The sequence below is a fragment of the Rhipicephalus microplus genome, chromosome 2 (genome assembly GCF_043290135.1).
Source record: "Rhipicephalus microplus isolate Deutch F79 chromosome 2, USDA_Rmic, whole genome shotgun sequence".
In the NCBI taxonomy this organism is placed as follows: Eukaryota; Metazoa; Arthropoda; class Arachnida; order Ixodida; family Ixodidae; genus Rhipicephalus; species Rhipicephalus microplus.
In genome coordinates this window covers 248,386,623-248,408,964 of record NC_134701.1, presented here as the reverse complement: position 1 = coordinate 248,408,964, position 22,342 = coordinate 248,386,623, and the positions used below count along the sequence as shown (strand labels likewise).

General features: G+C 45.2%; 1 protein-coding gene and 1 long non-coding RNA gene across 11 annotated transcripts in view; one reads left to right on the top strand and one right to left on the bottom strand.

Moving 5' to 3' along the window:
* Positions 1–22,342, bottom strand: part of LOC119170175 (cholecystokinin receptor type A) — a 282,014-nt gene that overhangs the window by 56,189 nt on the left and 203,483 nt on the right. For 8 of the 10 annotated variants that reach the window (XM_075878795.1, XM_075878762.1, XM_075878768.1 and 5 more), the window contains exon 3: positions 2,690–2,947. In XM_075878795.1, the coding sequence (XP_075734910.1) occupies positions 2,690–2,947 (258 nt within the window). The remainder of the gene's footprint in view (positions 1–2,689; positions 2,948–22,342) is intronic. The other 2 variants (XM_037421255.2, XM_037421256.2) reach the window with 1 other exon arrangement.
* Positions 18,018–19,185, top strand: LOC142776016 (uncharacterized). The gene is made up of 2 exons (XR_012887230.1): positions 18,018–18,200; positions 18,477–19,185. It is a non-coding gene; the product is annotated as an uncharacterized LOC142776016 (long non-coding RNA).

The following is a 22,342-nucleotide window of genomic DNA, read 5'->3' as shown; positions in this document are numbered from 1 at the left end:
TCGTATCGCTCAAAGCAATTCGATTCAACAAAAAAAGAGAAAACTTTCGCAGTTTCAATTTCTGATCACAAATTTGCAATAGAGCCGCAGAGATATCCTATCATTATTTTGACATTACAAGATTGCGGGAACGGATTTCCCTAGGACGCAATTAGTTTGTTTTTACTTGTTTTTACTGAAGATAAATGATCTGCCTTTGGTCATCCCTCCTTCTCTATTTGCTTTTTTCTTTCACAAAAAATATGGTACAGATATTGAACCGCCACTTTGATTGCTGATATAATATTTACTTTGATTTATCGCTGTTATGAACTATAATTTTTTGTAGCTACAATGAAGAGGACGTTCCTCACAGGGAATCAACGGTAACTCGTATGTTCAGAATTACGTGAGAATAAAGTACGATGAAAGGAAAAATTTTTTCTTAGTAAGGACCCTATTACGATGTTTCTGCTGAAGATATGTAAAATCGCAGGGTTACTACGAAATAAGCGGCGTGCTTCAAGGTTACCGTGAAAATAAAAGAGCAACATGAGATGACCACAGTGAAGTCCCCTTTCGTTTTGATGGCTCCTCTCTCAGCAATATCACTTTTTTTTTCTTTTGAACATCTTATATGAACTTGATCTCGGCGAGTTCGTAATTCAGGGCAACTCTACTTTCGCAAAAAAAAAAAAAAAACAAAAAACGTTGCGCTTTCGCATAGTAATGTTTTCTTTTTGTAAAAGGCCTCGGTGGAACCATATACAGCGAGTGGAAATATAAGACTTTGTGCCTATAAAAAGGCAATGTGTTTTTTCTATACCTCTACACATCGTTCGAACATATGAATAGGCGAATAGGCTGCGAATAGGCTGCGGCATTAAACTGATAAACGCAGCGCATTCTGGCAGTGTACTTGCTCATATCTCCATGCGCGTTCAGTCACTTCTCCATCTTCAGTAGGTACACAAAACTGCCATTTTTATTTGTCAGTGCGTGTTTCTGATATGCGTTTTTGCGTATCTTTTTATTTCTATGATATTAAGAAAAAAGTTAATAAGAATAGCTGAACCCCACAAAATGCAAGAATGATATTTTTTTTTCGTTCACACACGGAGAAAGTTCACTAGATAAAAAAAGGCATACTGCGCATAACTACGATTCACTACGCTGGTTCTGTGACTGAAGCGAAGTGCTTTGAGGTAGGAATGAAATGTTCGAATGAATTATCTTGCATAGCTGGCGCCACTTGACCATGCGGCAGCGTCGGTGCATGTTATTCGGCACAATGCTACACCTTTGCCAAACAAATGAAACAAAATTCTTTTGAACTCTCATGGCACATTCGCGAAAGCTGGTGTTTGTTCTTTTTTCGCCGGTCTTTGACACAATAGGCCCGTCGACTGGCGATCAAAGACAGTCTTAAGCAAGTAGCCTGCAAAAAAAAAAAAAAAAATAGCGCGGCTTCGCCGCGTAACTCTGGTCGTTAACCAGGAAGAATAGCTAACCTATGCGCTACTCTGCTCCCGTAGGGAGCGTATCCAGGGACGCCGTAGCCCATTTGAACCAAGCAAGCAGGACCACGGCCTCCGAGAGCGCAGAAGTGGTTAATGACCGTTGTTTCTACTGTCACTCCCGCTACACTCACTCTGCTGCTTTTGGTGTTGGAGGCCGCGTAGCAAAGGCGAGGAACGTTGGGCACAGTAGTAGTTACGTGAGAGAGTCCACTAATTCGGCGGGTAATTTGTAGTGCGCTAACGCGAGGCGGAGCCCTAAAACGTGATTTTATTTCAAAATAAGCACTTCCTTGGTACGAAAGTAGCACTACGAGGTTTCTGGACCACTAATTCAACAATTACCGCTAATATTTCCCTTTAGTGTCTCTCTTCAAGGGAAAATGAAGCATACAATGTCAAAATGGACATACATGCAAAAAAAAATGTTAAGTACATACAAGCATATCTTTATATTACGGTACGTATCTCTTCGTCTGGTGCACTGGATTCATTCACTTGGAAGCACTGAACAGCGCGTACGGTGAAGCCTGTCAAAAGCGTATCAACATGCCATATAGCGGAGCAGATTATCTATCTGAAAGTATTCAGAAAGCTTTCTTCAACACCGAGTATGTGACATGCACTAGCAGTCCCGGTAGAAACAAATTCCTCCTTAGGCGCAATTAAAAGGGTACTCAAGGACGTCGTCCTGAATCGTTCTACCTCCTGGGTTATGTACACACCTATTCTACTTACGCAACGGTGTCACTGTTTCTCATTATGCTCGGCTCAGTGTCAAAGGGTGTGGCATAGCAAGCAACTTCTTGACTGCTTCGTTGAACACCTATTTGCCCAAAACGTGAAATCTGCTCGAGCTTTTTTTTTCTATATTGTTCCTCAGTTGCTGAGAATGTCGGATAGCTCTTCATCATGGCGGCATCTACAAAAGTAAACAAGAATGTAAAAAAAATGTAAAATTCCGAGAAGATCGCTTCTTCTACCATGACTGGACTCCTGAGTAGCGGAAGTCTAACGCGAAGGACTGTGTGTAGATTTAGGGGTTATGTTGTCACGTGCTGAGTGCATGCACGCAAACGTGGGCGTTGTTAGGGATGCGGCCAAGGTTAGCGATGTTGTTGCTGGCGGGTTAGTACGGGTGAGGTAATTGGGGTGTCTAGCCAGCGAAGCTACGTATGTGCCCGCAGTCTCACTTGAGGGGTGCTGTTCAGTTTCGGGCGTCGGGGCGGCGCAACCCCTGCATCGGCGCGCCAAGGCCCGGCGGACTAGCGAGCAGCAGCACAGCGTACTTTTGTTGTCGAGCTTCATGCCGTGGCAGAGGGTGGCGCAGATGCAGCTGTACACGAACGACATAATGATTAGCGGCAGCAGGAATAGGGTCACGTCCAGGTACACGTTGAAGACGCGCTCTGACGTCGCGTCCGGCCACACCTCCCGGCACTTCTTGCGTTCTGCATGAGACACAAAAGGAGAAAAAAATAAGCCTTGCGTGCATACAATAGCAAAATGGTGAAGTCGTGATGTAAGGGTGCCATGTTCGCAATGAACAATTATGATACTAAAATTGTGAACAAGCTACGAACAGGAGCACTTTCCTCGCTGCAACGTCCATCGACGCTGGTTGCTAAAATTATTTACGGTGGGGACATGAAAAAGAAAATGCTGATTGCAAAGTATGTTGCTTGCAGAGCGAGTAAAATTGTTTTTTTAGATGCGATGCATTCCTTAGCGAACTTCAGCGACTTTCAGCGTATCTATCTATCTATCTATCTATCTATCTATCTATCTATCTATCTATCTATCTATCTATCTATCTATCTATCTATCTATCTATCTATCTATCTATCTATCTATCTATCTATCTATCTATCTATCTATCTATCTATCTATCTATCTATCTATCTATCTATCTATCTATCTATCTATCTATCTATCTATCTATCTATCTATCTATCTATCTATCTATCTATCTATCTATCTATCTATCTATCTATCTATCTATCTATCTATCTATCTATCTATCTATCTATCTATCTATCTATCTATCTATCTATCTATCTATCTATCTATCTATCTATCTATCTATCTATCTATCTATCTATCTATCTATCTATCTATCTATCTATCTATCTATCTATCTATCTATCTATCTATCTATCTATCTATCTATCTATCTATCTATCTATAAGCAAGGTGTAGTTTTCCATCACAACAGTAATAACTTAATTATGTTCCTACGGGAGAATGAAATTGTTACGAGGCTATGTGCTATGTTACAACATAGTGAAATGTTGCCAACATTGTCACTTTGATGATTTGATGATTCTCCTTATATATATATATATATATATATATATATATATATATATATATATATATATATATATATATATATATATAACAGGCAATGATGCCAAAGAGAGTATAGGGCAAGTTATTAACCCGATGGTAATGTAATTGTTAATAAAGAAAAGTGGGTGAAAAGATAACTTGCCTTGGGCAGGAACCGAACCTGCGACCTTCGAATAACACGTTCGATGCTCTACCACTGAACTACCACGCCGGCTATCCTCCAGCCACTTTACTGGGTATATATGTGAGTTTAAACGTGGAAGAGTCAGTTAGCGCCACCAGTAGCCATGGTGGCGAGTGTGGCACACTCTTCATGAGCCTCTGCGGCGTCATGTAGCACGTGAACTTATTACGGGCTCGCAGCTGACAAAGAAGTCATATATATATATATATATATATATATATATATATATATATATATATATATATTGATGGGCAAGGGCCGGGCATGTAGCGCGTAGACAGGACAACGGCTGGTCGTTAAAGGTAACTAACTGGATTTCAAGAGAAGGCAAGCGGGTTAGGGGGAGACAGAAGGTTAGGTGGGCAGATGAGATTAAGAAGTTTGCGGGTATAAATTGGCAGCAGCAAGCACAGGACCGGGTTAACTTGGGACATGGGAGAGGCCTTTGTCCTGCAGTGGACGTAGTCAGGCTGATAATAATATATATATATATATATATATATATATATATATATAGTGCTGCCGTAGTAGCTCACCTCAGTAGTAGAGCATCGAACGCATTATTCGAAGGTCGCAGCTTCGGTTCCTGCCCAAGACAAGTTATCTTTCAGCCACTTTTTCTTTCTTAGAATTTACATTACAATTATATCTACTAACGCCTTCTATGCTTTTTTTGGCGTTATTGTCTGTTAGATCTCATTAATGTTGTGTCAAACACGGAAAAACGAGCGAGCCCTAAGTATACACTTCTTTTCATATATATATATATATATATATATATATATATATATATATATATATATATATATATATATATATATATATTATCTGTCTGTCAGTCTGTCTGGCCACTTATGTCTTGGCACTGTCGTTAGTAGGGGAGGGTGAAATGATTTGACGAATACGACTCGTCTTGACACGAATAATGTCACAATCTCGTCTCGTACGTCGTAGGCCACTAGTATGCGGGTGTGTGCAACAGGTGTTTGACAATTTATTTATACCTAGCAACTGCGAGAACACACACATGGGTGATTTTAACGCTTGAGTGTTAAGAAAAAGCGGACATCGGCACCGTTGATGGGACGAGTGCAGAGAATGCACGTGATTGTCCTAGCAGGAACGAAGTCTAGCATTGTGCTTGGCAATCAAGTATTGTACCATAGATCTACGCCAGGTCTCAGAACCACCTTTCAAACAGAGCTTAATGTTCATGAAACGCCAATTGTAGTTTGCAGCGCTGACTAATTAATATGTGGGGTTTAACGTCCCAAAACCACCATGTGATTATGAGAGACGCCGTAGTGGAGGGCTCCGGAAATTTCGACCACCTGGGGTTCTTTAACGTGCACTCAGATCTGAGCACACGGGCCTACAACATTTCCGCCTCCATCAGAAAAGCAGTGGCCGCAGCCGATTTTGATCCCGCGACCTGCGTGTCAGCAGCCGAGTACCTTAGCCACTAGACCACCGCGGCGGGGCTGCAGTGCTGACGTTTAAACATTACATATGTGCTCCTACGATACAGCCGTCCCGTCAGGTTAACATCAATTGTAGTCAGGTGTCATCCGCTCAAGTTTATTTATGTAGAAGTGTACAGGGCTACTGATCCTCGCGAGGAGCAGCGCTTTGTATAAGCGTTCCGCATCTGGTGTTGCTGATATCCATGTTACTGTTAGCATCGTTACGCAACTGTAAGCAACTGGTGATAAAAATATATGTGGTGGTTTTACGTATGACTGTGTTTACATGTGTTGATATCGTTAGCACAACTTCCTAACGTTTCGCTTAAAAAAACAACACTGCCAGTTTGCATGCTTTTGCTCCGAATAACATCGATTTCCAATGTACGTGGTCTCTGCAGAATCTTTATTTGTTTATTTTTATGTGGCTATTCGCCGATGACCGATAAGGTAAATATCACTTCACGAAAAACAGCAACTCCTCTCGGAGTTATTAGGAAAACTCCACGAAGATGCCAGCCTGCCCCAGACACTAAGCTTGTGATGCTAACTACATGTTAGAATCTAGCAGAATTTCTTTGCCGGCGCTGAATTCACCCGAGGCAAATGACAGCGCATGCAGTAATGAAATGATGTTCAGCAGTACTAAATGAAGGAAGTAAGTGCTTACACGAGAGACATTTAAATATAACAGCGACGATACAAGTAACAAATATATATCAAAAGAAATTAAAATGAAGCTAAAGGGTCAAATCAGGAAAGAAGTGAGAGAAAGAAAAAAGTTATCACGATGAAGCAAATATAGGACGCGCAGCAGTCCTTTGATAACGACGCTAGAACTTCCTACACATCTTGCAATAAAAATAAGCTATACCTGTCTCCAATCTTATGTAAGCTTTTGGGGTACCGATCTATATCTGTCTGTCTATATCGATTCGGATCTGTCTTCCATATTGGACCGCGAACACCCACCCTTCGCAAGAATAAATGTTCCTCAAGGGGGTCATAAAATCTAAAGAAAAAATACTCATTGTTTTCCAAGGCTTCTAGCAAACGATAGTTCAGAAACAAACATAAAAAGAAAGAAACGCACGCAGCAAACCAAGTTCAACGCTTATAATGCATGTGTTTGAAAGAGTGTAGTAAAAGGAAGGCGGTAATGCATTTCAAAACTATGACTTCTTTGAGCAGGATCAGTGGCTTTCAAAAAATGTGACGGCTGGAATGACAACATTTAAAAAAATAGAAATTATGCAAAAAGTGGACGATGTGAAAGACGTTGTAATGGAGAAACCCAGTTGAAAAATACAGCAGAATATGACACGAAATTATAATGTTTTGTTTTGTTTTGGGATATGACACGCCATTGTAACCCTATTCACTCTTCATAAGGCTTCTTAAGGTCTGTTGTGCAAGCATGTTCCTGTTGCGTCACAACGAATTTTGGGCGGTACTTCAGGAATATTTCTGTTGTGGTAATATGGTGCCTGTTGTTACAGAAACATTTTACTGTGGTACCACAAACATTGCTCGCACTGCTTCGACTCTCGCTTGTGAAAACGGACCCGTGATAAAACACTCTTCTGTTGTAATGAGAGGAAATCTATTCAGCAACAGTATAGTTTGTCAGAACATCAGAAGATGAAGAAGGTGTTTAATGAGGAGGAGGAGAGGTCAGCCTCGAAAATCAGAAATCAGTGTTAACCGCAGCGATATCTCGACCATGGCGCCGTACAAACGCCTCCGGCGGTCTCCGTTATTCGAGCAGTAGTGAGGCAAGAAATTGAAAAGCTCGGTTTTCCTGTGGCCTGCTCTGTCTCCCGACCCGCCTCCAGACCGATGACAATAAATGCACCACACCATGACTTATATTTTCTTCCGCAATCTCACAATCCGACAGAATGGAGAACTGCAGACGACAAGCCGATCTGCTTCCGCTGCGCCCGAGTTGGCCATGTCTCCCGCTACTGTCGGAGCACTTGGACGCCCCTAACCAGGAGCCCATTTTCCTCTTCTCGCCCATACGACGACTCCCGTCGGTGTTCGCCCAGTCGTGTGTATCCTACTTCCGACGTCCCTAGCAGCCGCTCCACCGCTCGTTCGCCGTCACCTCAACGACACCGTTCCCCATCTCTCCAACCATGCCGCTATCCATCGCCGGTCAACTATGGACCTTCTCGGACGGAAAACTAGATCATGCAGCTCCGGGAGGTAGTGCTGCATCATTTGCGACTGATCCAAATCCTCCGTTGACGCTCCCCACTGATTGTAACATGATTGAGGTGTATGTGGACGGTATATATATATATATTTTTTTATGGCGTTAGTCGATACCGGAGATCAAGTGTCTATAATGAGTGCTCATCAGATGAGCACCGAAAACGCTAGCCAAAGGGATTATTGAACACTCTTCGAGCCCTTGGGCGTCCCCCGTTGTGCTCGTTAAAAAGAAAGATGACACGTGGCGCTTCTGCGTTGATTACCGCCATCTGAATATAATCACGAAAAAGGACGTTTACCCTTTGCCCCGCATCGATGACGCTCTCGATTGTCTCCACGGCACCCGATACTTTTCTTCAATAGACCTGCGTTGCGGCTATTGGAAGATTGCTGTCGACGAAAAAAAACCAAGAAAAGAATGCGTTTGTAACTCCAACTCCAGACGGCCTATACCAGTTCAAGGTCAGGCCGTTTGGGCTATGCAACGCCCCAGCCACGTGCGAGCGCATGATGAACTCTCTGCTACAAGGGTTCAAATGGTCAACATGGCTCTGTTATCTTGACGATGTTGTTTTAAATTCCACAACATTTCAGACCCACCTTCAGCGTTTGTCAGCTATTCTCGACATCTTCGCACTGCAGGCCTTCAATTAATTAAGCTCGTCTAAGTGTCACTTCGGACGCCGGCAAATTACAGTGTTGCGTCGCCTTGTCGACGAATCAGGTGTGCAGCCGGACCCGGAGAAAATTTGTGCAGTCACCAGTTTTTCTGTACCCGTCAGTCAAAGATGTCCGGAGTTTCGTAGGACTTTGTTCCTATTTTGGAAGATTCGTGAAAGATTTCGCAACCATCACTCGACCCCTCACTGAGCTTCTGAAGAAAGACGTCAATTTTACGTGGGGTAACGACCAAGCTGCTGGTTTTTATCACCCAATAACGCCACTGACGACTCCACCTATATTGGCTCATTTTGACTCATCCGCTCCGACAGATTTCCGAACCGATGCTATAGTAGTCACGTGATCGGAGCCGTCTTAGCCCAACGCCAACGGGGACACGACCGAGTTGTCACCTGCGCTAGCCGCCTCCTCATAGCTGCTGAGCGCAACTTTTCTATTACAGAGCGTGAATGTCTAGCTCTTGTTTGGGCCGTCTGAAAGTTCCGCCCATATTTATATGGCACAACTTTTCCTGTAATAATTGTTCATCATGCGCTATGTTGGCTTACGTCACTGAAGAATCCTACTGGCCGTTTCAGGTGCTAGGCTGTGTAACTGCAAGAGTATACCTACATGGTAACGTACAAGTCCAGACGCCTACATCAGGATACAGACTGCCTGTCCCGCTACCCGGTCTCTGAATCGAGCACTATCCCTGACACCGACACCAACCCTTGCGTCTTTTCCCTCTCGCAAATGACATGCATCGGTGACGAGCAGCGCCGTGATGCGTACTTACGTGCTATAGTCGAGAGCCTCGAATCACCATCTTTCGATCAGTCCCATCGCTTATTCGTGCTCCGCGATGGTGTATTATACTACCAAAATTTTGAGCCGGATGATCCAGCCCTGCTGCTTCGCACCTTCACTCAGAAGTTCACACCTTCGCTCGGAAACACCTTTGCTCGGAAGTTCTACATGAACTTCATGACCTTTCGACTGCCGGTGACCTGTGTGTGTCACGCATTTACGACCGAATACGTCGATGCTTCTTATGGCCAGGGCTTGGACGCTCATTCAGAAGATACGTTGCGGTTTGTGAGAAATGTCAGCGCCGCAAAATACCATCGACGCTTCCCGACGGACGCCTTTAACCACTTGATATTTCATCAGAACCGTTCTTCCGCGTCGGCTTAGACCTGCTTGGCCCATTCCCCTAGTCTTCCTGAGGCAACAGGTGGATAGCCGTAGCCACCGAGTGCAACACGCGTCATGCCGTCACACGAGCTCTTCCAACAAGCTGCGCCACAGATGTCACCGACTTCCTTGTCAAAGACGTGATTTTGCAACACGGACCTCCACGGCAGCTGCTTACAGACCGTGGCCGCACCTTTTTGTCGAAGGTCATAGCCGACATCTTGCATTCCTGTGAAACGAGGAACAAGCTACGTCGTACCATCCGCAGACCAATGGACTCACGGATCGTCTTGCGTTGCCATACGTCTCATTGGCCTACAATTCTTCGCGTCATGACACAACCAGTTACTCTCCACTTTTTCTGTTGTTTGGCCGAGAACCCGCATTGCCTCTAGACACCGTCATACCGTTCCCTGCAGTACCGACCAGTGAATATGCCATAGACGATATCACTCGGGCCACTCACGCACGCGAAATCACCCGTACGCGCCTTATGACCTCTCAAAAGAGGCAACGCCGCTTGTATAATCAATGACACCACGACGTACACTTTTCGCCCAGTTCTTTGGTACTGATCTGGTGTCCGACCCGTCGAGTTGGCTTGTCAGAAAAACTGCTTACTCAATACACTGGTCTATATTGAGTCCTTCGTGTGGTTACTCCTGCGACATGAAATTGGTCCTATCGCCCCGTCGCCTTCGTGTGCTCCACAGGCTACCGATATTCTACATGTTGCGCGCCTGAAGCCCTACAACTCTCCCACTGACGTTGACATTTAGATGCGCCGAGACGGCGCTCAGCCACCGGGGATTTTGCTACATGCATGCATTATGCATATTGATATTCTGGGCGGCGACGTGCGTGTGTGCCTTCCGAAGAAGACGAAGGGTTGTCTCCGCTCTCCGCTCGATCGCTAGTGGAGTGGTCACCACGCCATTACTGCTGGTTTAATACATCTCATCCGCAGCCTCGTCGATACGGCGTCGCGTATTATCTGTAAATTATATATATATATACACACACACACACACACACACACACATATATATATATATATATCTATATATATATATATATATATATATATATATATATGAAAAAGAAGGTGTCCTTGGATCCAGTGAAAAAATACCATGAAGTGGAGGACGGGCTAAACGAAAGCTTTTTATTTTTTCTACGTTTCAGCCAGGTTGATATATATATATATATATATATATATATATATATATATATATATATAAAATCTTGCGACCATTCTGCGCCATCAGATGCCGCACCACGTCCCCAAGGGCAATCTCTCACGGAGCCAACAACGCATTAGCGACGGCGTCGCGTCATTCGCGCAAGTGCGTTGGATCATTTCCTTGACGATAGAGAGAGTTTCCGAACCAGCGACAGGACAGTGTGATATAGGGCGCCTGCCTTTCGCCCCCAACAATGCAGGTCTAATAGTTCCGAGCACTGCTTCTAAACGCGTTGCGTTGTCATTGAATGCGAAGGAACTGCTGATGACTCCACAGTGCGGTCGCCGCAAATGTCTTTTTACTTACTGGCGGAAACTGTTCCTATACGAATAATGGCTTAAGACAGCAGCTGTAGGATAAGTAAAAGTTTGAACCATAGAATATAGCACCCGGAGTTTCCCGTCCCAAAATCACGATGCGATTTTCAGAGACGCCGTTCGTGGAGGGCTATACGGAAATTTCGACCACCTGGTGTTCTTCAATGTGCGCTGACATTGCACAGCACACGGGCCTATAGCATTTCGCCCCCATCGAAATGCAATTGCCGCGGCCGGAATCAAACCCACGACCTTCGAGCTAGCATCAAAACACCGTAACCACTTCTCCACCACAATAAACGAATAATACACTGGGACACGGTGTTATGCGACAGCATGACTGTTCGTGTAACTTCATATACGGTGAGCGTCTTAGAAAGTGGCAAACGCAATTCTGGTTGAAGGCACGTCCCCTGAGAGAAATTTGAACGCTCAGTAAGATTTAGGCTACGCAACTTCCCTGCAAGAAAACTGGTTCTTACAGTTTCGAACTGATGTCAAGCTCTTCGTTAAACACTGACCACCCCTGCACATTGGGTGATAGCATAAAGACGTCATCGAATTATCCACAGAGTTTCCTACAAATACATTAGAGGTAACTAGCGTCTAAAGAAGCTGCAACGTACGGTGCTTCAGCCAGCATGGGAATGATGGGTAGTGCAGAAGTTTGTCTAATCTGAACTCTTTGAGCTCTGTTGGGCTACGTCTGGCCTGAATCTGCTTTGCCGTAAGACAACCTTCAGCAAAGGTTTCGCCATTACGATTCACCACCTTGGCCTTGTCAGGCTCGCCAAACCAAATCAGCTTATATATGTTCACAACGGTCTGTTTTCATTTTACTTCAAACAAAACAAAACACGGCAATAAACAAACAAAATAAACAAACATAACAAATAAATAAATATACAAGTGTGTTCGAAGCTGAAAGCACGAATACTAGGCAAATTAACTATAACACCCTCTACTTAATTTTAGGAACGTCTATGGGACAAAATTATCCACAGGGTAAAACACATTATCTTGCCCCGCCGCGGTGGTCTAGCGAATAAGGTACTCAGCTGCTGACCCGCAGGTCGCGGGATCGAATCTCGGCTGCGGTGACTGCGTTTTCGATGGAAGCGAAAACGCTGTAGGCCCGTGTGCTCAGGTTTGGGTGAACGCTAAAAAACCCCAGGTGGTGAAAATTTCTGGAGCCCTCCGCTATGGCATCTCTCATATTCATATAGCGGTTTTGGGGCACTCAACTACACATATCAATAAATTAGAAGACATGATCTTTATTTAATTCTAAATATGCACTTATATTTCACGAACATATTTACTAGACGCTTGACTCATTATCAATCAACTTCTTTACCTAAAATAAAGAATCACGCGCGACTACAGTGTAAATCCTTAAAGTTAATTGATCCCCCAGATCCGACGAAAATCGCCATAGCACGCTCTAGCAGCTGCTGCCATAAGTAATGAATATTGAACGAACTTCGATTTTTTTTTACACTACAGTGTCAACAAAATCGCGAGTTTTGTCGGCTACATTTTTACGCACCTGAAAGTTAACTAAAACAAAAAAGTATTACGTTGTCAAATTGTAACCTACACGCTGCATATGTGTTGCCGGTGTAATAGCAACGAAACCTGACGCACATGACGTCTCGCAAATGTAGTCTCGCTGCACGGAATCACCGACCTATACAGTTCAGAAGCAGGCCTATACAAACCTAGCAACTGCACGCAACACACGGAAGAAATACGTTACAATGGAAAAACTACATGCACGTGCACTTTTTCTTCACCATACAGCTGTTGACGATAACATTTCGCCACTGTATATATGAAAATGTAATACAGATACCAGTGAAGTAAATTACTGCAAGAAATCGTCTCTCGTTCACTTTTTTTATTACATTGACACAGTCTCTTTAGGTTTTTTCCTTGTAATTCTTTCCCTCGCTCAAACACAGCTTAAAAATTAAAGTGAGAGAGAGAGGGAGAGAATAACAGAGAGAGCGGAGGGGCAAGGAAAGCGCTTTATTTTTACCGTAGCCGCAACAGAAAGAAAGAACTCGAATTTGCACAGCTTTTTTTTTTTCCATGAAGGTATGTGGTATTGAACCCACCAAACTGTGAAATGACTTTGACAGAGCAATATCAAACTGCATGAGAGGCACAGAAAGAAGTTGAATACTTTTTTCTTTGAATAAAGAATAAACAAGTTTTATATGGTCAAAGAATGCGATGACATTGTGAGTGGATATTCAGTGAGCAACAATGTGAACGCTTGGAACGTCGAAATTTTTAGGTTACATATTTTCCGGTCCTTTGTCTGAGATTTGCTCGTCTTCCGGGAAATAATTTTGACGAGACGGTCATTCCAAACTTTAATATTTGCGAATGCATTAGTGAGCTGGCAGAATTTTTGGAATTTCATGGCTGGCGCCGTCAACATTTCAAAGACAGCAGATGAGATATGTGTATGGTTTCCCTCTAAAATTACCAGAAGCTAGACCGTGTGCTGCGGTCATTCAGTACCGTGAAAACGGCGGTCAGCATATGTAATTCTCAGGCTTTTTTGCGTGCGCGACTTAGGCTTTACTTAAGGCTACATTAACTGTAAGCCTTATCATGGTTAATTCAAAGCAATCTCACTTTTTTGCAAACGCACTGGGCAATAATGATAATAATAATAACAATATAATAATAATAATAATAATAAACAATAGACAACGTTACCAATCTGACTCAAACATCAAGGAGGAAGCTCCCACAGGAGGCCACCAAAGTGAGAAAGTTTTTTTTTAGAGCACGTGTGTCAGCGCCTTAATTTATTTGCGGCGAGTACAAGCAATGCTTCTATAGCTGATGTAGGGCACGGCTCCTTCTGTGATGGGCGTACAGGTAGGAGGGAGTAGAGAAGGGAGAGCAAACGCTTCCGCTTCTAATTCTTTATGAAGGGTGGCGCTGTCTTAGCATTATAGCTTTGTTTATACGGTGCCGTTTCTTCAATTTTTTGGATGCGAAGCAGTTCTTTGACTGGCCCTGCGTAACCTTGATGACGATTCAATTGAAACCCTGAGGGATATGATCAATTCAGCATGGAAAGAAGGCAGGGTGCCAGAGCAGTGGAAGCTGGCCAGCACGATCCTTATTCCTAAGCCAGGAAAGCCCCCTAACTTGGACAACATGAGGCCAATATCCTTGACATCATGTATCGGCAAGGTCGCAGAACATGCCATACTGCACAAGATAAACAAGTACTTCGAAGATAACAACATATATACACACAATATGGTTGGATTCAGGGCAGGGCTATCCACACAAGATGCATTGAAGCTTATCAAACACCAGGTCATTGACAATGAAACCAGAGACGTGAGAGCCATTCTGTGCCTAGATCTAGAAAAAGCGTTTGACAACATCCACCACTAATTCATACTCGAAGCAATTTCCAAGCTTGGTCTAGGGAAAGCCTTCTATGACTACGTATGGTCCTTTCTTACAGATCGGAAAGCCGTGATGAAGATTGCAGATATGATGAAGATTGCAGACCGCAGCAATTGAACTAGAAGCAAGGGGCACGCCACAAGGGGCAGTGATTTCATCAATGCTGTTCAACATTGCCATGATTGGACTGTCAAAGAAATTATCGAGCATTGAATGATTGAAGCACAGCATCTACGCAGATGACATTACCATCTGGTGCACAGGTGGAAGCGAGGGGCAGATTGGGAGCGCTCTGCAAGAGGCGATTGACACCGTAGAAGACTACCTTCACCCTTCCGGGCTCAAGTGCTCCTCGAGTGAGTCAGAACTTTTGCTTTATCGGACTGCACGCCGGGGACCGAAGCCCAGGGGATGGAAGCCGTTAAACCAGATAGACATCCATCTCCGTACAAATCAAGGGGATGCCATCCAGAGGGTCGACTCCATCAAAGTCCTGGGAATGCTGATAGAGTCTACCGGTACCAACAGCAAATCTATAGCCAAGTTAACTCGGAAAACAGACAGTGCGGTGCACCTCATACGCAGAGTGGCCAACAAAAGAAATGGGATCAAGGAAGACAACCTCATCAGGTTGATGCATGCGTTTGTTCTAAGTCACTTCACATACGAGGCAGCAATGCACAACTGGTCAAGAGCAGAGTCCGAGACACTGAATGTGCTCCTCAGGAAAGTTATCAAGAATGTCCTGGGCCTACCCATACATACCAGCACCGAGCGTCTGCTTGAGCTTGGCATACACAACACGCTCGAAGAAATAGCAGAAGCCCAAGAGAGAGCACAGTTTGCAAGGTTATCTACTACAAGGTCGGGGAGAATGATCCTGTAGGAGCTGGGCCAACACCCAATAGCAATCAGACGCAATTACAATGATATCCCTGACAACATCAGGGAGACTATCACGGTATCTCCTATACCGAGAAACATGCATCCAGAACACAACGTCGGAAGAAGAGTAGCGAGGGCCAGGACTATACTTCGTCAAGTCTCAAACGAGGAACGAGGGGTCGTATTTGTTGACGCGGCTTCCTACGCCAATGGGAAAGCGTTTGTGGCAGTGGTAGTCGATGGGGCTGGCCATGTCGTCAACTCAGCGACGGTCAGGACGAAAGACCCAATCATTGCGGAACAAGTGGCCATCGCCTTAGCACTCAAGATGGATAACATTGAAGTCGTCTACAGTGATTCCATGGCAGCACTACGGGCGTTCGCCAAGGGGACGGTCTGTGAACAAACGCTGAAAATACTGCAAGGCAAGAACATAACACATCATCTTCTGAGTTGGTTCCCAGCTCACCTTGGACAAATCAACGATTCCCCTCCCAATCTCAACGAAACAGCACACGAGGCGGTGCGAGAACTCTCCAACCGCGCCTCCCCGGGGATGCGTTCTACCGGTGAAAGGGATAACCGGGAAATTCTTACAACATATAACGAGCTCACTAAACATTTCTACCTGTCTAGAAGGATTTTCCCTCCACCTCACGAAAATCTAACCCGGCCCCAAGCACTTACATTAAGGCTTTTGCAAACGCGGATGTACCCTACTTTGAAAATGTTACACATCATGTACCCTGACCTATACCCAAGTAATCTTTGTCCACATTGTGGGGAAATAGCTTCATTAGAACACATGCTCTGGCAGTGCACCAAATTCGCTCATTTATCGCACATCACCTTTGCCAGATGGGAGGCGGCAATCCGCAGCTCGTCCTTGGCAGATCAGCTCTGGGCTGTCCACCAAGCCCGCGAGGCGGCTGAGGAGCTTGGCATCTCAGTCCCCACGAGGGAGCTGCCCGCAACACAGTGATCTGTGTTTTGGAGGACCAAATAAAAGTTTCTCCAATCCAATCCAATCCAGTTCTTTGACTCACGTGTGTAACGCCGTAAGTACGTGCGTTCATATGAACGCACTGCAATGTGCTCTTCTCGCCGCAGGTGTTGGGGCGGTGCGAAGTAGGTAACGCCACACCTTCGCGTTGACGTCTCGCTCCCCGCACACGCTTCCCTCGCAGCTGCACGCTGATGTCACTATCTCTTCCACCCGAAGCACGCTCACCGCAACGCCCACAGCTTCTGGCTCTTCCGCCCACTCGCAACACCTTTCTCTCTAGCTTCACTCTCTCCACCGCCCGCAACGCTCGGCCACACATCGAGTGGAAACAATCCTTCGGCTCGTTTGCCTGCGATGAAGCTTACACGAAACCCAACACGACTCCCATGTATTTGCGTTTCAAACAAACGTTTACTAGAGCATACGCTGCACCGAGTTTTGCTTCAAACCATCTATCCAGTACCCGCGTCCACGCCCGTTTCAGTCGGGTCAACGCCGTGTGCAGTGCTGCTTCTTTGTATCCCATCACGGTTCCCTTCCGGGAAGTTGTCCTGAATTTTTAATTTTTGAAGTGTCAGAAACCAACAAAAGGCAGTCCGGAGGGCCCAAGAACTGGCGGAACGCCACCACTTTCTCGCCCTAACTCGGGCGTCGTCTACAGTAGCGAGCGCTAGAATGTCCCTCGTGGACACCCTGGTGGCTTAAACTCCTCCGGACCATTTAAAAAAGTTCTTGACTGACTGACTGTCGGGCTATGGCCATGGAAGTTTTTGAGGACAATGGCGGTTTTGAGACCCTGACACGTCGTTCCTGCGATGACACTTTTCTACTCCCGTTTTCTACTCCACTTTTCTACTCCACTAATTCTGAATAGAATTCCATTCGCTCACACACGTGTCAGAACCTGGTAAAGCAACAAACTCACTGCGATGCCCTTCCTTTTTGTGTGTCATAAATTACATGATTTACATTTCATGGTCCTGCAGCTGTTGCGGTGGTTTCGTTCACATGGCATGTTGCAAAACTGGTACGGTATGACATGATTGCATGGCGAACACTAGCGACAGACCCTAACATGAAAATAATGAAATGCGTGTGATGTAGCAACATGACTTCATGCCAAGCGCATGATGCGCTCGCGGGCGTTTCAATAGCGTCACATATATCAAATTTGGTATTACGGTACGCAAATGGGGGACGAAAGTATGTGACTGGTGCAAACATGTTAATCATGAGATGCGTGTCATGTAACAACATGACTACATGCCACGCTCATGATGCGCTCACGGCCGTTTCGCTAGCTTTACATATGCCAATTTTTTTATTACGTGAAGTCAATGGATGACGAACGTATGTGACTGGTGAAAATATTATAATCATGAGATGCGCGTCATGTGAGAACATGACTATATGCCACAGTCAAGGCGCCAATACATTTCGACGTGACGCGGTGCGCGTGCTCACCTGCGTTCATTTAGTTGGGTCACGCCGGCGTTGCCACGCCATGCACCGGTCCTGCCATATCCCCTTCAGGCGCAACGTCCACATTTGTGGACGCCAAGTTCACACCTAGGTCTTTCGAAAATAGGTCTTGAATCTCGCGCGCAAACAATGCTCCCGCAACCTCTGCATCTTGCTGCAAGGACGCGTGGCGCCATCTCTTGCACCTGGTTCAAAATAACATTGTAAACAAAAGTCAAAATGGACGCCTCCACTTTCTATGGCGGGACGCGTAGGTGGATCTTATGTTTTTATCGTTTACTTCGTACCTTTTTGGATGGCGTGAAATTTTGCATTTGTCAGTAATAACTAAGATATCCCGCATGCCTTTTAACAATATTTTGGCAATAGGAAATCATTTGTAATGACAGAGAGGTTCAGCTAAATTTCGCGTCCACGAACGTGGACACTGCGCTTCAGTGCCTCCTTTGTTGAAAGGCTGCTATTTCTCTGTGTTTCACTTCCGGCAGCATCAAATGATGTTTACGTTAATAATTTTTGTCACCAGGAGTTCAAGATCATGCATCGAGACGACAAAAAGTCGACGGTGAAACAGCAGAAGACGTCCTTAAAAAATAGCCAATGGAGATGTTTCCGATGGAGACATTTCGGACGACGAAAAGGAGGAAGAGAATGAAGAGAACACAAAATTACGTTTTGTTTGAAAAACCATTAGCCTTTTAGTTAAGATCCTGCCGCCCGGTTCTTGGCCGATCCCCCTTTGTGGGTGTGCGCCAGACTATCAAGGATTATCATCGTCATCATCATCATCATCATCAGCTGAGCGTCAACAAGCCCCAGAAAAAGCGTGGGCCACCAAGCAGTGAGAACCCCCAGGTGATGAAAAGGAAGGCACCCAATGCGTCACCCCTGCCAGTGAGCACTCTTCGCTATGACGGCATCCAGCACTGGCCACAGCAAATGAACATACCCAACGCACAACGCTGCAGGAGGGATGGATGCTCATGCAAGAGCCGCGAGTGTGACATTTTTCTTTGCCTGACATCGCAGAATGACTGCTTCTACCTCTTCCACACTAAATAGACTTTTCCTGGTAACTTCTCTCAACATTACTTTGAAAGAAGTTATTTTGAATTTAAATGGAAAGCGTGTTTTCTTCTTTGTCGCTTTTCACTAATATTACTGCTTTGAGGCGCAATGTCCACAAATGTGGACGCTGAGCAAAAATTGAACCAATAAACATATTTTGCATTTGTTTCGAGTTTCTTACTTTAATAGGCTTAAATATTGAAATTATGAACCAAAAAAAATTTTCACGTTGCCAGATTTAATTCGCGCCTGAAGGGGATATACTCGCAGGCGCCCGCCGCAATGCGTTGCTTTTGACGCATGCGCGTTTCAGAGCGTCCGGCGTCCCTCTGTCACAAAAAGAGAGAGACGCAGTGTTGTCTGGGTAACGCATCGGCGCGAATTGCAGCATGTCACATTTCGCGTCGGTTGCCGTCGGGCCGCACCGACGGACGCTGGTCGCGCCGGTCACGCCGGTCGCACCTGGCGTCAGAATATATCGAATGCTCGCGTTTTGCTGGCGTAGAGTCACTGTGCTCAGCGTTGGCGCACGTCAATACTACATTGGAGTGTATTCGGCCGTTCATGATGCACTCACGGCCGTTTTGCTAGCTCCATATAAACCGAATTTGGTGTTACGTGACGTCAATAGATGACGAAGTATCTGACCGGTGCGAACATGAGAATCCTGACACGCGTGTCATGTAGGAACGTGACAATATGCCACGCTCATAGCGTGCTCCCGGCCATTTGGCTAGCTCCACATATACTAATTTTGGTATAGCGTGACGTGAATAGATGACGAAGGTAAACGACACATCCAAACATGATAATCATGACACGGAAGCCATGTGCGCCATCATTTACCTCCACCTCGTAACGTTGTGCTGATTTTATAGTAACGTATCAACATTTCTCATTCGTGCTTCGCATATCATCGATTCCCTCTGTACAAGGGATCTGCCAAATTTTTTTTTCGTCTTCCTAGCTCACGCTACACCTAAGTGTTTCAAAATCCACATCACCATTTTTAAACAGGCGCAATCTTTTGTTGCACAGTTTTTAGTGATGACTCGTTTGCTACGAGCCTAAAGAAAATAACATATTTAGAGACATCTGCTGAATGAAACATTGAAGACCTCTGCTTACGAGAATAGAATGACTATTCGGTTCCGTATGACACCCCCCCCCTCCTTTTGTTTTCTTGTGTAAAACGTGAATAAATCAATCAACGTTCGCTGTTGGGTTGCTATGAGGAAAGATGCTTTAAGAGTAATGGCTTCATTTTATGGCAATCTAACTGCATTTGAGGGTTGCTACACGTCGTCTACGACTGGAGCTTTTTCGCTACGGCGTCTCTCATAATCATATGGTGGTTTTGAGACGTAAACCCCACATATCAATCAACGTCGTCTACGACTAACACGAGGGCAGACATGTCAAATCAGTCTTCATTATATCGTGGGAACGTAAAGGTAGTAAAACCACTTTATTCCACTTTCTCATTGATCTGACGTCATATGAATGAGAGTTTACGCTAGCTATGCCCACCACTTTGGTAATCTTGAAGAGTTACCACTGCGCAACTTACAGCCGAGAAGGCAGTGAGAGGGTGTCAGTCGGCGCACTCAATCTTCCTTGCACCATCAATTTATGCAATCCTTACTGAAGGATGACGATGTAGTCACATTTCAGCAGCCGCCGTAGGCAAGTAAGCAACCTCATCACGTGCATAATTACACTGCGTTCTTGGTACTCATCACCCTCTCTTCTCCTCCTCCCCCAGTCATCCCTCGCATTATACAAGTGCACAGTCACACACCTCATGTGTCCTTTTTCTCTAACATTTACAACGTCACTCGCGGTTAACACTTTTAGACCTCGTGTTTTCTCTGTTGTAAATGCAGTGTCCTCATAGCGTTTGCACGAAATATCTACGCTCTTCAGTACAAGGTAGCAAACCGGATTCTTCATTTCGTTAACCTCCCTGTCTTTCCTTTATCCTTTTATCATACTCTCTCCTTGTCCATAGTCGATGTGTCATGGTGTCCCCGCCCCTATGTAAGTGATACATCTGTCAGAGTTCGGAGGTTTCGGGAAATTCCGGCATTGATGTTCGTGTTATCTTTAAAACATTATGCCACATTTACGAAGCTTGCGCGAAGCAAGCTTGCGCGAAGCACACTGTATTTATCTCGTCTGGTGAGTGTAATTATGCAGATCATCCTGAAGCACTGCTGAACACGCAACCGAACAGAGTGCCGGTGTCTGGCGACCATCAAAGGCTTCGTTGACAATGATTGAACCTATGCGATCACTAAACGTTTCAGCGAAGGAGCCCTCGAAGTAGCGGGTCACTTTGCAGGTATGATTCAGCCAGTGCCCCCTCAGCTAGCTCGCTATGATCAAGGTCGCTGCGAGTCCCGCCATGGCAACACAAGGATCGCAGTCCATACACTCCGACTGGATTATCGCGACAGTGCCACCCTGCGGCGTTACGTCACCTTGGATTGCACATATGCAGCCGTTCGATCATTCGCTGCGCGTCGAAATACCACACATCGACGGTAGCGACCCACGCCCACTAATTATGTCTTTACTACGAAACGGCCTGGCTACGTAAAACGAAATCACCGCGCCGTGTAAGAGGAGCCTGAAGCTAAGCCACTGCCACGTGGTGTACATTCAACGGCTTCGAAACATCTAACGGCATCGTGCTGCCGGTAAATGCTTCGAAGCGCGATCTGCAGCTTCCGCTTCCGCGCATGTTAGGTGTAACGCCGATTGATACGGGACAATTCGCGGGACCTCGGTGATGTTTGAGAAGTTCGTGCGGCATAATCAACATGACGATTTTGCCGATCTGACAAGGAGGAGCCACGCCCCGCCGCGGTGGTCTAGTGGCTAAGGTACTCGGCTGCTGACCCGCAGGGCGCGGGTTCGAATCCCGGCTGCGGCGGCTGCATTTCCGATGGAGGCGGGAATGTTGTAGGCCCGTGTGCTCAGATTTGGGTGCACGTTAAAGAACCCCAGGTGGTCAAAATTTCCGGAGCCCTCCACTACGGCGTCTCTCATAATCATATCGTGGTTTTGGGACGTTAAACCCCACAAATCAATCAAGGAGAAGCCCGCGTACGAGTCTCAGTATATTCCCCTTTGAACAGTGGCACGTGAACGAAGCATACTTGTACAAGTGCATTTGTGTTTGGAGTTCTAAGCTATAGGGGTATAACAATTTAGTGTTGTTTATTTAGCCACTTTTTATAATAAAAACGGCGATTTATTTTCGAGGTACACAGTTAAGAGCTAGGAGACGGCCTTCAAATTACTTCGACCACATAAGTT